Here is a 15962-nt window from a genome sequence, read left to right as displayed (position 1 = left end):
ATTGCAGCAGATGTAATGCTCGCTTGGAGCCGTGCAGAGGGGGTGATCTATGAGTGGACGAGGGCCGCCTGATTAAGCCTGCAGTGATCTAGAATGACTTCCGGGCGGGATGGCATCGAAGCTGCAGGTTAGGGTACCAGGAGTTCCCAGGTGAATGAAGAGAAGCGCCTTCCAGCGAGAACAGCCAGTGGGGAGTTGCGCAAGTGGGCGGATGGAGGAATCGTCGCTTGTGTTTGAGGAAGGAACAGCGATGAAATCGGAGGGAAACGAGGACCAGTGTCAAGGCCTCCTTCACTCCCATCCTGAGGGCCATGGTAACGGTGGTAAGAGCATATGACTATGAAAGAACAAAGAGGAGCAGAGTAAGATTTAGGACGAACAGCGATGAAGCCCAAATTATGCATTGAAGAGAAGCTGAGACCTTCGAGTGATGCCTTGGGAGTTGTTGGGGGAGTACACATGGAAGTGGGTTGGAGGCGAGAGAAATCGGGGATGTGGTATACTTTTGCTGAAGTAGATGAGAAGGGGACAACAGTGTCAAAGAGGCTGAGGGTGGGCTGTTTGTGGGACCCCAGATGTAGTGTGTAGGTCTTGAGAGAATAGCTGGGGTTGAGTGCTATAGTGACCAGTGAAATCTACAGCTAGCTAGCCCAGCTCCCGGAGTTCCTGGAGAGAGGGGGCGCAGAGTGGGAGTGAGAGAGGGGGGGGCGGGGCCAAAGGGCACCCTGGAGGCAGCTGTCCTTTCACACTGATGAGCCAGAGTGCGGGATGAGAATGAGGAAATGAGATGGAGAGGAGTTAGGGCCCCTTGGAAACCAAGGGAAACCAAACCCAGCTCGCTGCCAGCCTAGTCGATGTGCTCGAGGTGCCCCGCAGGGTGGGGCAGAACTGCACCAGAGGCTTCCTCCGGCTCCTTTACAAGAGCAGCAAGCTCCTCTTTCTCCCACAGAGCAGCGGGTGATTTGAACCCTGCTGTCAGCAGCCCAGCACACAACCACTGTGCCACCAGGGCTCCTTGAGCCAAAGTTAGCTTTAAAAAATAGATATTCTAAAACTGCCTCAGTATACTCATTTTTAAAAGTCATGTTATAAAAGAAAATCAGATTATGTTCTCAACTTTTCATATATGGAATCGTTTCCTTCAATATTCTGTTGTCCCAGTATAAGAAAATACAGATACCCCAAATGCCCTTTACTAGACCCTAAGGAATTAACCCAAGAAATGAGCCAAGTTTTCAGATCTAGAGGAGTAAATAATACTTCCAGTGTTGTCTGTTTTGAGGATTCATGATTTATGTATTAAATTGTGAAGATGGAGAAATAATTCTTTTTCGGCCTCAAAGTGCTCAAAATAGCTAATTAGACCAAATGATATACTACTCAGCTTGACTTTCTATTTGGTCATTTGTACTTAAGCAAGTGGCACCAGGCTGTTAGTACACAGCTGGCCCCCTAGGGTAGCAGAACTGACCGTGACCGAGGACTCTGTGTGTGTGTGTGTGTGTGTGTGTGTGTGTGTGTGTGTGCGCGCGCGCGCGCATGCGCGCGCAACCCTGCATCTGGGAAAGGGCCTTGAGCTGCAGCTGAAACAGGCTGATCTGTGACATGCCCTAACGCATCTGCCTCCCTCTCACCGCTCTAAAGCCTTGTTCCTCAGAGCGGCCCAGAGATCCAACGGCACCCACAACCACCTGGGAACGGATCCGAAACACAGACTCTCAGGCCCCAGCCCAAATCCCTTCACTCAGAGTCTAGTTTCTCTTCAAGATCTCCAAGTGATTTCTCTTCCTATTAAAGTTTGAGATGCTTTCTAAAGACTAAGTGGACATAAGGGTGCGTGATGTTCTGTGGTGGGTGCACCTCCGTACTTGACCACGCCGTCAAGTACGAGGCTTCACATTCAGGAGAAAAGGCCCATTATTCTTTTGTTCCATTTCTCCATGAACTTTTCGAAGCCCCTCATATTCTCTCTTCCCGGGGAGTAGCTGGAGTTATAAGTGCAGATTGTGCAGTCAGATTGCCTGGGTTCCAATGTAAGTGAATTGACCTAAGGTGCCCCCAAACCCAACAACAAAACACCTGGGCCAGGGAACCTCAGCCTCCTCCTCTTTGTGACCAGAAGAACTAGATGGTGCCTGGCTCCCCCTGCTGATGGCTCTGGAAGGGATCACAGTGGAGCAGGGGTTCTCAACCTGTGTGGGTCGTGAGCCCTTTTGGGGTCAAACGACCCTTTCACAGGGGTCGCCCGATTCATAATAGTAGCAAAATGACAGTGATGAAGTAACAGCGAAAATAACTTTATGGTTGGGGTCACCACCACATGAGGAACTATATGAAAGGAACATGGCATGAGGAAGGCTGAGAACCACTGCAATAGAGGATGGTGGATAGATAGAGCAGGAGAAAAATGAACAGAACTCAAATCATATAAAGGACCAGGCTGACTGGTCTGGCAGAGACTAGTGGAACCCCCTGGAATGATGGCCCGTAGTCACTCTTCAGACCTAGACTTGAACTCACCCCATGCTCAGCTTTCAGCCAGACCATGGAGTTGTTAGGGGCTGTCAATGGAGTGGCCAACTCGTGGCAGCCCCGTGTACACGAGAGTGAAACTGCCAGGTCCTGCACCTCCCTCACAACTGTCATGTTGGGGCCACTGTGTGAACCCTTCCCATTGAGGGCCTTCCTCTCTTTCACGGACCTTCTACTGTATGAAGCTTTCTGTCCTTTCCCAGGGATTGGCTCCTCCTGATAACATGCCCAATGTACATGACACAGAGCCTCACCAGCCTGGCTGTGCTTGGGAGAAGTATAGCATTCTGGCTTTACTTCCCCCAGGACAGACTTGCAGTGTGAACAGTAACACAAGTGAAACTGTCCACTGGAGGTCAAAAGCATAGCACTTGCCCAAGGGTAAAGCTTAGAAGCCCCGAAAGGAGAGGAAAGGACGGTGAACGGGTGCGATCAGCACAGGAAGAGGGCAATGTGGGGACCGCAGTCATTGCCGCGAAACAAAATGTGGGCATTGCTGAATGCCAAACCAGTTAGCTCTGGAACCTGTCACCCAAATCCCAGTCTAAAGCTTTTTGAAAAGATAACGAACCATAGGTGACTCTTCAGCTTTTTGGGGTGGGGTGGGGGGGGAGTCTCATTAAGTGATCCCCTACCAAGCGATAGTAGGAACACTGTCCTGGGCAAGGCTGAAGGCCTCGTGGTCTTTTTTTCTCCCTAGGGCGCAGCGGGCATTCTGTGCTACGTGGGAGCCTACGTCTTCATCACGTATGACGATTATGACCACTTCTTTGAAGACGTGTACACGCTCATCCCCGCTGTGGTGATCATAGCTGTGGGCGCCCTGCTCTTCATCATTGGACTCATTGGCTGCTGTGCCACCATCCGCGAAAGCCACTGCGGACTCGCCACAGTAAGTGAGCCCCTCCCCACCCACCCCGCTCGCCGGGGTCGCCCTAAGACACCACAGCACCCAATTTGTAGTCACTCGCTCCTGTCACGCGCATCTTGAGAAGCGCATGGAACGCCACATACTCATTGACTGTTAAAACGATCGACGGAATGAGCCCTGTCTTCCAGGTCACACAGTCCTCGCTGCTCAGTGCTGTTCCTTCTCCCCTGTGTCCAAGAGAACCCTGTGAGCCGCTTCTGCCTTTGTGCTTCCTTTCAGTTTGCCGCCATCCTGCTCTTGGTTTTTGTCACGGAGGTTGTCGTGGTGGTGCTGGGGTACGTGTACAGAGCCAAGGTAGGTTGTCTGAGAAGAGCCGCCTGATGCTTCTCCGTTTGTCAGGCCACTTCACCAGAGTAACGTGGCGCACGCACGCACGCACATCGCCGCATTGTACTGCTTTGATGTCTAAAGGAGCACTGTGACGCAGTGGCTAGCTGCTATCTCTGGTTGTCAGGGTTGATCGACTAGAGAAACAAATCCCGGGAGGCTCATGTGTGTCAGAGCGAACTTAGGTCAAAGAGCAAGTGTGCCTTAAGGAAATAGCCCAGATTAAGTCCATAAGTCTGACATTGTCCTATATGTCAATACTAGTCCAAAAGTCCTTCTTCAGACTCACGCAGCCATCCAATGATGCTGAATGCAGGAAGCTCACAGACCAGTGGGTGCAAAGTCTTGTGGATTCAGTGGCAGTGGAGGCATCTCAGTCCTGGTGTGGGTCTCCGCGTGGCTCCTTCAGCTCCAGGGCTCTGGCGCCATCAGTGTAGCTCCTTGTGACTTGTCAACAGGAATGTCTCCCTAGATTTGTTTCTCTAGTCTACCTGGACTACGACAGTCTGCTCACTGAAAATTCAACGTTTCGAACCCACCAGTTGCTCCGTAGGCAAATGAGTTGGCAGTTTGCTTCCATAGGATTTACATCCTTAGGAACCCTATGGAGCAGAGTTCTATAAGGTCACCGAGTTGGCGTAGCAGTGTTCATTCACTGAGTATAGCAGCCTGCCTGTTGACTATGGTTGTTAATTTTCTTTTCATTATCACAACAAACTATAAATGAATAGGTGGTCATTTGCAAAGTTTATTCAGATTTCCTTAGCCCGTAGTTTTCCTGTCTGCAAGGTGGGAAATATACATTTTCTGATTTCTGTTTTAGAAGAATTAAATCAAGGGTTTAATTTTAATTGCCTCTTTTAGAGAGAGAGAGAGAGAGGCATACACATGCCCCAGAGAGGGAGAGCAATGAGTTTAATTTGAGTTTCTACCTTCACCTCTTTCCTAAGAAGAAGGCATCAGCCACTCCCTTCTGATTTTACAAACACACACACACAAACACACACACCCCACACCCCGCCTTCTCCTCCTTTCTCTTTTGCTTGTTTTTACTTTCTTTCCCCTCCTTGTCCATTTAAAGCTGAACCTCTGCTTTAAATTCACTAATTAGCATAAATATCTCATTAATTATTACCAGTTAGTTAGTTGTCTAGACCCACGATAAAAGCTCAGTAGACGCATTCTCATTTAATGTAAGTCAAAGGCATGACATAGCACCTTCATATGAAAGGTGCCACGCAGCTCTGCCAAAAAGCGCAGTGATCTGGTGATCCGTTTCATAGCAGCTTCGCATCGCTGAGGCAATTACTAAGTGAGTCTCCTGGCCTTCCAGGGTCAGGGAGAAGCCAGTCCAAGCAAACTTCCTTCAATGAGACTTGCTGGTTGTTTTCACTACTTGGCAGCAGGACGTTCTGAAGAGTCTGTTTCTGCTTCCTGTGAAGTACTTTGGACCTCAGCTTTTTCTAGAGGGCCCTCCAGAGACGGATGGCGGCGGCAGCTGTTGCAGGCTTCATATTTGGCCAAGTCTAACATTGCACTTGTGAACTAGAAGTCACGTTCCCGTTCAAGCTTGTTTTCGTTTCTCCTCCAGTAGAACACTGAAAAAGAGTGAGCCTTCTGAGAACACACAGAGCACTTGAGGAGGGTGGTCCATTTATAATTGAGGACATTGACCACCAAACCCCACTTCTTTCCCCTCTAACAGATACTGTTAGCCTAGCCTCCTGCACACCGCCTCCTCTCTGAGCGCTGCTCACCCAGCGCGCACATCATGTCTGATTTCTCACCTGTCACTCGGCATCGACAGGGAGGCAGGAGAGAAGCAGCCATTTGTCTTGCAAGGAGTTCAGAGAACAGGCCCCTCGCAGAGAGGCCCTCTTGACCCCTTGTGCTGGAGCTTTGACTAACGTTTTTTGTAGCAATATCTCTGAAGAACTAAAGGCCCCTTTGTGACTCAGGTGGAGAATGAAGTCGACCGCCGCATTCAGAAAGTGTACAAGACCTACAACGGAACCAATCCTGACGCTGCTAGCCGGGCTATTGATTATGTCCAGAGACAGGTGAGCTGACTTTGCTGTTGAGGGCCAAGCACTGTCGGGTCAACATTAACGTCAGCCTATTATGGAGTGAATTAGCCATGTACCTTCACAGCTTTGGTTAACCTCCTGGTGTGTCTTCATGGTTTTCTCTGACCTTCACCCTAGAAAGCTTCCCATGCCCATCCCACCTGGCCCCCCCACCCCAGTCACCATCCAGTCCCATGTTTCCCAAAGCCCTCCCTCTGGGTCTGACAAATGCAGTACTGATTCAGGGGCGCTGCAGAAGCACATCCCTACACGGAGTCCACATTGGATGCATGTGGACACGGACTTTCCCCTCACCGCAGACATGGGGCCCTGGATCACACCATGCTAGCACCGGCACAGCTGGTGACGTGTTGGGCTGCTAACGACAGGTCGGCAGCCGATTCACTCACGGCCGAGGTGTTCTGCTCGCTCCCATCAAGACTTGCAGTCCACACGGGTAGTTCTCCTACGGGGTCCCTATGAGTCGGAAGGGACTTGCTGGCAGTGCGTTTGGATCCGGCGTAGCCCCACCTGCGACTTGACCTCTACCTTGTTGTTGAGAATCTAGAGATTGGCTTTTTAAAGCCCTCAGTGCCCAGAACCTTCAAGGTCACCGTGGTCATCTTCCCGTCTCTGTCTCCTTCAGCTGCACTGTTGTGGAATTCACAACTACTCCGACTGGGAGAACACAGACTGGTTCAAAGAAACCAAAAACCAGAGCGTCCCTCTCAGCTGCTGCAGGGAGACAGCCCCCAGCTGTAACGGCAGCCTGGCCCACCCCTCCGATCTCTACGCCGAGGTGAGTTGGGTCTCTAGCCTGGCATCCATCCTGCTGTTCTCCAGGCCTCGTCTCCTCCGCCAGGAGCTGCTTTCCCACCTCACCTGCTCCAGTGTCGTGTGACTCCATGAGCGTTCTCTCCACGCCCTGTCTTCTGCCTGAATGCCACGTCTCCTTCTGGATCCACTGCTGTCACCGTGCTTTCTCTCTCAGTAGCTGCCAGTGAGGAGTGATCTGCAATTCAGCAGCTTCCACTTTTACAAACAACTTCTAATGCCGATGGCTCTGTGTGTTTCAGGGGTGTGAAGCACTAGTTGTGAAGAAGCTACAAGAAATCATGATGCATGTGATCTGGGCCGCGCTGGCCTTTGCAGCTATTCAGGTAGGTGCAAGTGGCCAGGAGTGACCTCGGGCAGCTGTTTGTCTGCTCTCAGCCCCAGATGCAGATCAATAACTTAGTAGTGCTGGAGGGACTCCCCACCAGTTGCCAGCATTTTCCACTTTAAATAATTGGCTATCCTGAGTTGTAAGACTCCTCCAACGGAGCCAGTACAAGGTACTGCCTGGATTTGAGGAACTAGGAATGTGAATAGCTGTGTTGGATGGGAAATGATCGTTCCTAAGGGAGGGGTGGATGGGGAGAAAGTGTGTTTGGAGGTAAGGTGGGATGGGCGCTGACTAATTGCAGCGTGACCCCAAGAAACCAGGGAGCTCGAGTGGGGAGGGGAGGGCTGGAGTGGGGAGGAGGGCTGCCTTGTTCTCTTGCCTTGGTTACTGTTGTCGTCTTGGGTCTGGGGAGGGATGTTAATAGAACTTAACGGCATTCTAAACGATGGGACGGCCTCGTTTCAGTTGGTGAATGGGAAAGCTGTCTGCCAATCTTCCAGTTCTGGTTGCCCTTTCCTCGAGAGTTTTCCATATTCGGAGACATAAATTTAGTACTAGAACTACAACAGTATTGTTCTCTGGGACTGCAAGGGGCCATTGTATTGCCGCACAGTAGAGGCCTTCCAATATAATGCGCTTCTGCCCTCTCCGGTGCTGAGACAGCCTTTGAGACTCCCTCACCTCATGGCACCTCTGGAAGGGTGCTGAGCCGTTTTTCTAACCATGAGGAAGTGGTTTCGTGTAGTGGGTTTCATGTTGGGTTGCTAACCTCCAGGTTAGCAGTTCAAACCCACCAGCTCCTCTTCAGGAGAACACGAGGCTCATAAAGATCTACAGCCACAGCCACCCACAAGGGTGGTTCTACTCTTATCCTATAGGGAGCTTTGAGCCCGAATTGACTCGGTGGCAAGGAGACTGGTTTTGGAGTTTGACCAGTGAAGACGGTCAACCCTAATCACTTCTTACTAAATCTGCTCCCCTCCTCCTTGCCTCCCAAACATAGTTTCATCCCTCTCCCCACCGGAAGCCAAGAAAAATAACCATTTCCACCCAGGACGGTGTAGCCACAGGGAGCCCTGGGGGCGGTGGGTTCCGGGGATAGGGGGGGCTTCTGCTCGACCCTGTAGAGTCGCTCTGAGTGTTGGCTGAGCGCAGTGAGTTGAGTCTGTTTGCACAATGACCCACATGCCTGGTTCCTCCGAAACTGAGTCTGCCGGGTGTATTCTTGCAGCGGAGTCTTAACTACCCACAGCAGCATCTGTGTGAGATTTTCTGAGCCTCATTCTTGAAGTGGGCTTCAGGCCTAGAGGACCAATTTGAAGAAAACACCTTTCTAAAAATTATTAGAGCAGTGAATTGGAGTACTTGTTTAAATTTCTTGCCTGACCTTAGTGTACAGGATGTACTTCAACAGAAGGCAGTGTCTTTCAAGGGAAGTGTCTTTAAATGGCAAAGAGAGACTGTTTACTTTGCTGCTGTTTCCGCGGTCCTGACCTGAGTCATTAGAGCTCCCTGTTTGTTTGCTATGGTCTCTGCTCTGCTAAGCATTTCTCTTGCCGCTCAGCCTGGCAGGGGTCTGGCCATCGGTGGAGATGTATTTTTATATTTTGATAGTCTATGCAAACAGATTAATTGAGCTAAAAGTGATGAGACGCGAGGGTGGTCCCTTTTCCCAAGGGAACTCCCGCCTGTGTGTTCTCAGTGGCTGTCCATGTGGGGACAGAGCTGTAACCATGGTCACGCTGCAGAAGAGCCACACGGTCTGTGGTCACGACAAGCACAGCGTGTGTGCAGGAGACTGATGAAAGCTATCACTCTGGCCATGCCTCTCATCCAGTTAAGCTTGTTAACCAGCCAGATGTTTCTTTATTAAGTATTTTTCAGTGGGGGTTAATAAATTTTTCATCGTGTCTTAATTTAAGTATGCCTGCCATATGTGTGTTGCAGTTAAATGGCCCTGGCTTCGGTGATAGCCGAGAAAGATTGGCTATTTCTACTTCGGCAAGGCCGAGTCAGGGAGGGCGGCAGAACTTTTCACGGATCCCAAACCTGGCGGTTTTGAAAATCAGATGTTGGTTTTAAGACGGGGTGGTGGTGTGGGGAGCAGAATATCCACATTTGAAATAAAGAGCACTTCTTTATTTGCCTCCCCTTTTTTGGTTTGTTTTTTAAGAGCAGTTCTCAGTGTTCTGCTGACTCAGGGAGATGTAAGGCAGGCCCTGGGTGGAAACCGGAAGAAAGGCAGAAATACCGCAAAGCTCAGTGGGGGTTTGTCCTGTTCACCCAGGCTGACGGGGAAAGCTGGAGCTGCGGGGCCCTGCAACTTCTCTAGTGCCTGTCCCCTGGGTTCTGCGGGCCACAGCAGTGAGGGGAGCAAGCAGAGTAGGACTTCGGGCGGGCACACAGATGATGACAAACCCAGGACTCGAACCCCGATTCCTTTGGTGTTCGGTTTCCCCCTCCACTCAGAGATCTAAACTAAGACTCTCCGACGCCTTCATTCTGATAGGAAACCCGGCAGTTTGGTGAGTTGGCGCTTCCGTGGGATAAAACCCACCGTGTAATGCATCACAGCCTCCTGAACACTTTGCTTCGGGTCCAAGAGCCAGGAAACTTGAAGGGTTACATATAATCTGAGACCATTTTAGATGCTGCAAAGATCAGAGGCCGCTCTGCTAGCGCTGCGAGCTCCAGACGGTGCTGAACCCAGGCTCACCCTTTGAAGCGGCTTGTGGTGCTGTGAAGCCATAGTGGTGAATGTAAGCAGGAATCCTCTCATGGGCTAAACTCGCAATACGAGGCTCTCGATTGGGTGGAGCTGGAGGGCCGCATCAGACCGCCCACCTGCATCGTGTTAGCCACACACACTCATTGGTTTGTGTGTGCAGGGGATTCAGGAAGTTTGTGGGGAAATTCCATTCTCTCTCTGAATGCCATTTTTCCTCAGTTTTTGAAGCTCACAGGCATTGTCTGGGGCAGCTAGCGCTTGTGTTACAGGCAGGGCTTAAGAGACTAGATGTGCCTCGGGCCTCCTGGAGCCTGGAGTATTTTTTCTGTGGCCCTTTAAGAAAATGTTTGCTCTAATCTAGCTAAATGCTTTAGGGTTTGGGTAGGTGGGAAATGATCGAGAAAGAAAAGGCTGGACAATGCTAGTTGATTGTTCCTGTGGGATTCAGGGATAGAGACAGTGAAGTCTTTGTTTTAATCCCACCCTCACTGCCTCTGCGAGCAGGGTAGCCTGGGTCTTAGCTTTGCAAATGAAGACTTAACATTTGTGCATATAAAGGGTCTGGTCATAAAAAATAAGTAAAAAATCTAGGTGTTTATCTGGCAAGTTCTTAAACTTGCAGGGCGGGACCAGGGTCTCTGTCGGGCAGAAGCAACCTGGAAAGACATCTTGAAGCTGGCCCGTCCTCGTGATGGAATGATCCAGGAGCAAGCTTTCCCAGAGAACTGCTTCCCGCCTGGCCTACATGCCAAGGGGAAAGAAGCCGAAACTGCCGCCTGGCTGCTCCACCCCAGGGGGTCGCTGTGAGTTAGTACTGGCTCAGTGGCAGGGATTCCCTCCTCCAATTGGCCAAATGAGTTAACACACAGAAGCGAACAGCGCTTTGGATCCCGCGCTCACATAGGAACCAAGACCCAGTGGCTTGACAAGTCTTAACACTTAAAATTTTAAAAGCCTGAGTAATTCTTCCTTAAAAACATCAACCAGAAGATAGGAAACAAATTCAGGTTTTATTTGTAGGGAAACTGACGCTGTTTACTCCTGTAAAATGTACACTCTCAGAAACTCCACAGGAGTCACTGAGTTGGAATGACTTGAGCGGTGGGTGTTACTAGGAATCGTCTTTAGTGAACACAGTCTTGCTGCTACACAAATGCAAGTCGGTGAACGTCCTCTGTACGCGGGCGCCCAGCCCACTCCTAGCAAGCAGGTGGGCTGTGAAATGGAGGCGTCAGCTTATGAATGAATTTGCATAGAGATTGCCAAATATCTCTCAGTTCCCATTGCCTTTCATACGAATACTTACTCCAAGCCCACACCATCGCCTTCACAGTTCATTATACATTTTCACCTTGGACATTTTAATCCTTGGTAGCCAGTTTGGGTTTTTTTTTTAATTGCCAGTTGTGTCTGTGTGTGGTTGTCATTTTTGTAGTGGCCTGGGCTCTGAGAAGCTTGGTCATGGTGCCTTGAAGATTATAGGAGAAGCTCCTATTGCAAGAGAAAATATTGAAGCTAACTTGCATGTGTAGTATTTCAAAGTCTACAACGAGGAAATGTCAGCCACCAGGGAAATTTCACCGTTGCGAAGTGTTGGAGATGGGCTTGTTACACTTCACAGTGAAGTCTGAACCATAAGCAACTGTTGTGTGGAGCTTAATGTTCTTAAACTGCTCGTTCCCAGGCATGAGTAGGGTTTTATCCAGCTTATTTGTTTTTAAATCAACGTAAGTTGACTTAATTGGAATTTTAAAAATCGGGGAAAGTAGGATTCAGACCCCATTTAGAGAAAGGAATGTGGGGCTAGAGAGATTTTCCCCTAGCAAATCAGGAACGTGTCAGCGGAGCATGTTTCTTGCTCAGTTTAACGTTGCCCGAGAACATAATTGAGTTTGCTTTTCTAGCTGTTCTAAGAGTGTTTTGGTGTACAGCAAACAGAAATGTATTTCTCTAGGAATCAGATACCAAACATGTCCAACTTGACAAGCCACCAAGTCAACTGTCAACAGTGCCCACTTTTTAAAAGGCCTCCAAGGAGTGCCAACAGCGTGAAGTGAAACGAGGGGCAGAGTATAGGCTCAGCGAGGACAGGATTGGAACTCGGCTGTTTGTGAGAGTCCCCCGAGGGCCTGCTTAGTCTCTGTCTGTGTCACACCTTAGTGTCGCCTCCCACTCAGCTCTGTGAGTCCGCTGGATCGGGTGCCCTTGGCAGAGATTAGATTGACCCTGTCTTTGAAAATGAAGTCACAGGCCTCTCACCTTGGATGAAAAGTTAGAACAACAAATAAGCTTACTCACATCCCGCCCTTTGGTTACTGTTTATATTTCATTTTGTGAGACACCAAATCAGGAATGCTCCCTCTTTTCCCCTTAACACAGTGTAGTCCTCTTGCTTATCAAAAATAGCACAGCCTGACTTTGTCTGCCCCCGTAAGAGGAACGGCCCTCGTTACAGTAAACGAGCGGGCAGAACGACCTTTGCCAGGTACCGCACAGGGGGCACTCTGGAAGCCAATGGAAGGGGTGGAAGCCACCATGCTCATCTCTCTGGTCAGGGCTGGTTTCCACCCCAGGGCTGCTGGCCCCTCACGTACTGACCCCCAAAGCCAGGCCCGCCTTGGTGAGGGGTGTGAACATCCCTCAGCACTCGCTAGACCGTCTGTGTCCAGGACTGGGAGCTCTGCGGCACGTTGGTCTACGTTTGTACCAGACGCGGATCAAGACGCGCCCTCCCAGCGTCCCAGCTGTGTGTCAGCTGCACTCACTGCTACCGAGCCCGTCCCGGCTCCTTGGGCATTGCAGGGGTGAGGCTGGGGCGCGGACACTTGGTGTTGATGCCATGCCTAGAAATAAGACCGCCACCAGTGATGTCGATGGCCACAGCACATTCACAGGGGTCCCTCCGGCGGGGGGTATTGCTGCTGGTGTGATGACTTGAGGCCTCCAGAGGGTTCTCAGCCTGCCTCCCACTGTTTCCTCCCGCAGCTGCTCGGCATGCTGTGCGCCTGCATCGTGCTGTGCAGAAGGAGTAGAGACCCCGCCTACGAGCTCCTCATCACCAGCGGGACCTATGCTTAGCGGCCCCCTCGGCCCTTCCGACGGGAAGGCGAATGGCACGGGGCTGCTGCCGCCTCCCGAGCTGTCTGACTGGGAGCACTCGAGCACTGGTGTTGGACAGAGCAGCTGAGCTCTCCGGTGACCTCCCGCCCTGCCCTGCCCTGCCCTGCCCTCCCAGCCCCTGGTTCTGGCCCCTTCACCCATCCCTGCGTTTTTGAGTCTGGTGGTAAATGTCCTCGTTTCCGAACCATCTGCGAGTGGTGTGGCGTGGTAGAATTAAAGGCAGCCGTGACCTGCCTTTGTTACCTCTGAGCGTTAGTGGGACTGATTCCGAAGTACCACTGACCCCCCCCTCCCCACCCCACCCCCTCCCAGTCTTCACGATGTAGAATTCTTGGCCAAAGGTTTGGGAGGGAGTGGGGAAGGAGCCACGTGTGTGGTTAAAGTGATCACCTGGTGGTGCCCTCATCAGTGAGTTTCCTTTTAAAAACCATCTACTGTAGTCCAGTCCACTAAGGTAGCAGTTGTACAAAATGGCTAAGATAGACTTTAGAATCATTTGGTATATATCTTGATTCACCTTCAAAATCAGAGACTGATCTTTGAAACTAGTGGTTTTTAATCAAAACTGACTTTATAGGAGGAGTATAATGTATGCACTACTGTTTTAAAACTCGTGTGTGTGTGTGTGTGTGTGTGTGTGTGTGAGAGAGAGAGAGAGAGAGAGAACGTGTGTGTATGTTTAGATTGAGCCCATTCATCATAAGTCTTACAGCCATTTGGAAATAATGTACCCATGTAGACTTGCAAAGTAGTATGTAGATGTGTTCTCAGTTGTAAATAGAAAAATCTAATTCAATAAACTCTATCACCCCTCGACATGCAGTGTTTAATTATTTGGGGGATTCTTGAATTCCAGAGCAGCAGTAGCCTGTTTGAAACTGTTGGTGCCTAATTCCTCCTCATGGTGTGCGTGTGTTTAATGATCTCTGTTGGCAAGGTCTGACGGCCCAGGTGTTCAAGAAACCACGGGTGCTCTTTAGCCCGTGTCCCCACACTTACGAGCACCTGCTGCTGAGGCCGGCTCCAGGCCACGGCGGGTGTGCTCTGCTGCCGTTTGTTCCAAGGGGCCTGCAGTCAGTCAGTGTGAGTATTGGAGACACAGAAAGGGGTCATTTCCATACAGTGCAGGGATTTGTCATGATGGAAGAAGGGGGCCTCGGGGAGCTGCATGTGACTCTTCCCGCGGCTTCCTGGAGGAGATGCCTGAGCCTGGAAGCACAGAGACTTGTAGGGGTGGGAAGTGGGATGCAGGGTGCTGAAAGCTACAAAGAACTCATTATGCCTGGAACTGAAAATACAGAGCGGGAAGAAGTCATCGAAGTGGCAAAGCCTTTGTCCACTGGCGTCCTCGACCGGTCACCCGAAGAGGGTGGACCAGACCAGTAGGAAGGCCCAATGCCATCAGAGGGTTGGCCTGTGGTGGGTCCGTGACTGCCCCACAGAGACACGACTGCACCCTGGTTAAGGTGTACGCAGGAGAGTTCAGGGCATGGATAGGGCTCTACTGGCGGGGGCGGGACTGTTTGAACTAGTGACAGCATCTCATCTGATTTCCGTGGTGGGCAGGGGCGGGGTCCAGTTGAACCCCAGGTTTCTGGCCTGCTCAAGCGGAAATGGGACTCACAGAGACCAATTACTGACAAGAGTGAGGCGAAAGTCAGGACCGGGTCCCTGGGCCCACTGAGCTCGAGAGGTCTGAGCATTTTGTAAGTCCTGAACGTGGCGGAGGCGTGGGAAAGGCGAAGAGGACAGGGGACTCACGGTCCGAAAGCTGGTGGTACTGATGGCATCCATCAGAGAGCCGTGTTGCCGCTCAACCTCGTGCTCTGCCGCCGTTGGCAACTGTGTGCTGCCTGTCCCACTGGCCAGTCAGTCTGAGGTGGGCCTGGCGAGGCGGAGGCAGGAGTGTGACCGCATAACCATTGACATGTAACGCAGTCCTGCTGAGCCTGCACCGGAGACCAGAGACCGTCTGCAGCCACACTGAGTGCTGTGGGGAGGACAAGTGAAGAAAAAGTCACCCTGCAGCCGTGCAGTCCCGCCCAGAGCCTGCTTCTCCGGCCAGTGAGCAGGAACTGGAGCAGTGGCTCTCCTCCTTCCTCCTGCTGCGACCCTTGCAGACAGCTCCTCGCGGGGGTGACCACCAACCATAACATGATTTTCATTGCCACTTCATCACTGTAATGTGGCAACTGTTAGGATTTGTCATGTAAATATCTGATAGGGTATATTTTCATTGTTACAATTGAACCTAACGAAAGCATAGTGATGACTCACAAAAACAATATATATTGTGAAATATTTATTTCTAACGACAAATAAATGAAATTTTGTCTTGAAGCGTGGTGTAGCATGGGTAGCAGTCTTCATGCCCGGTACTCCTGTGTGGGCATATCTGCATGCAGACCCACCTGGAGACAGGAGTGGTGTCTCAGTTCCTAAGACCATGGGAAATACGTGTTTTCCGATGGTCTTAGGTGACCTCCGTGAAAGGGTCATTTGGCCCTCCCCCAAAGGGGTCGAGACCCATAGGTTGAGAACCGCTGAGCTCACCCAACCACTGAACTAGAGTCTGCAGAGTCGCTGCCTCAGGGACCAGGCCGGCCGGCCACGGAAGGGAGTGTTTGGAGCTCAGAGGCAATAACTAAGAGCCGGCATACCTGGTCAGGGCAGGCCCCACTTTCTCCGTGGGGAAGTTACTGCTTCCCCTGCAATCTCTGGACAGCCAGTCATTCCTACCTGTGTACATTCCAGCCAGCCTGCTCTTTATCCCTACCACCTGCCGGCCAGTTCTGACAACACTGGCTCGGTTCCATTTCTAGGATCGTTGTAACCGTGTTTTACAGTCAAGCGCTTCTTTCTCGTTTCCTCTCTAGCCCCCTCTCCCCCACCTTCCCCATTGGCCATGCCCTGGCTATTGCTGTGAGTCCAGTATGGCCGGATGGAGCCCATGGCAGCCCGTGCTTCAGGTTGGCCCGTTCCTCAAAGGGCTCCCGGTCTGGCCACTGGGAGTCCCTTCAAGTTACCTCCTGTGTGCTCGAAAGGTGTGTTGTGCCCACCTGTGAGGGAAGGCTCAGATAGGATCAGGTGGCC

General features: G+C 51.1%; 1 protein-coding gene across 1 annotated transcript in view; it reads left to right on the top strand.

Moving 5' to 3' along the window:
* The window catches only part of TSPAN3 (tetraspanin 3), a 30417-nt gene extending 16732 nt beyond the window's left edge, over nucleotides 1-13685 (top strand). The window contains exons 2-7 of the mRNA XM_075535356.1: nucleotides 3233-3424; nucleotides 3683-3757; nucleotides 5749-5850; nucleotides 6503-6655; nucleotides 6933-7016; nucleotides 12735-13685. Of these exons, the coding sequence (XP_075391471.1) occupies nucleotides 3233-3424; nucleotides 3683-3757; nucleotides 5749-5850; nucleotides 6503-6655; nucleotides 6933-7016; nucleotides 12735-12827 (699 nt within the window). The 3' untranslated portion in view covers nucleotides 12828-13685. The remainder of the gene's footprint in view (nucleotides 1-3232; nucleotides 3425-3682; nucleotides 3758-5748; nucleotides 5851-6502; nucleotides 6656-6932; nucleotides 7017-12734) is intronic.
* The last annotated feature ends 2277 nt before the right edge of the window (nucleotides 13686-15962 follow it).

This window comes from Tenrec ecaudatus, chromosome 17, assembly GCF_050624435.1.
Source record: "Tenrec ecaudatus isolate mTenEca1 chromosome 17, mTenEca1.hap1, whole genome shotgun sequence".
NCBI lineage: Eukaryota > Metazoa > Chordata > Mammalia > Afrosoricida > Tenrecidae > Tenrec > Tenrec ecaudatus.
The sequence above is the reverse complement of the archived record's forward strand: the minus strand, read 5'-3'. Positions and strand labels throughout refer to the sequence as shown.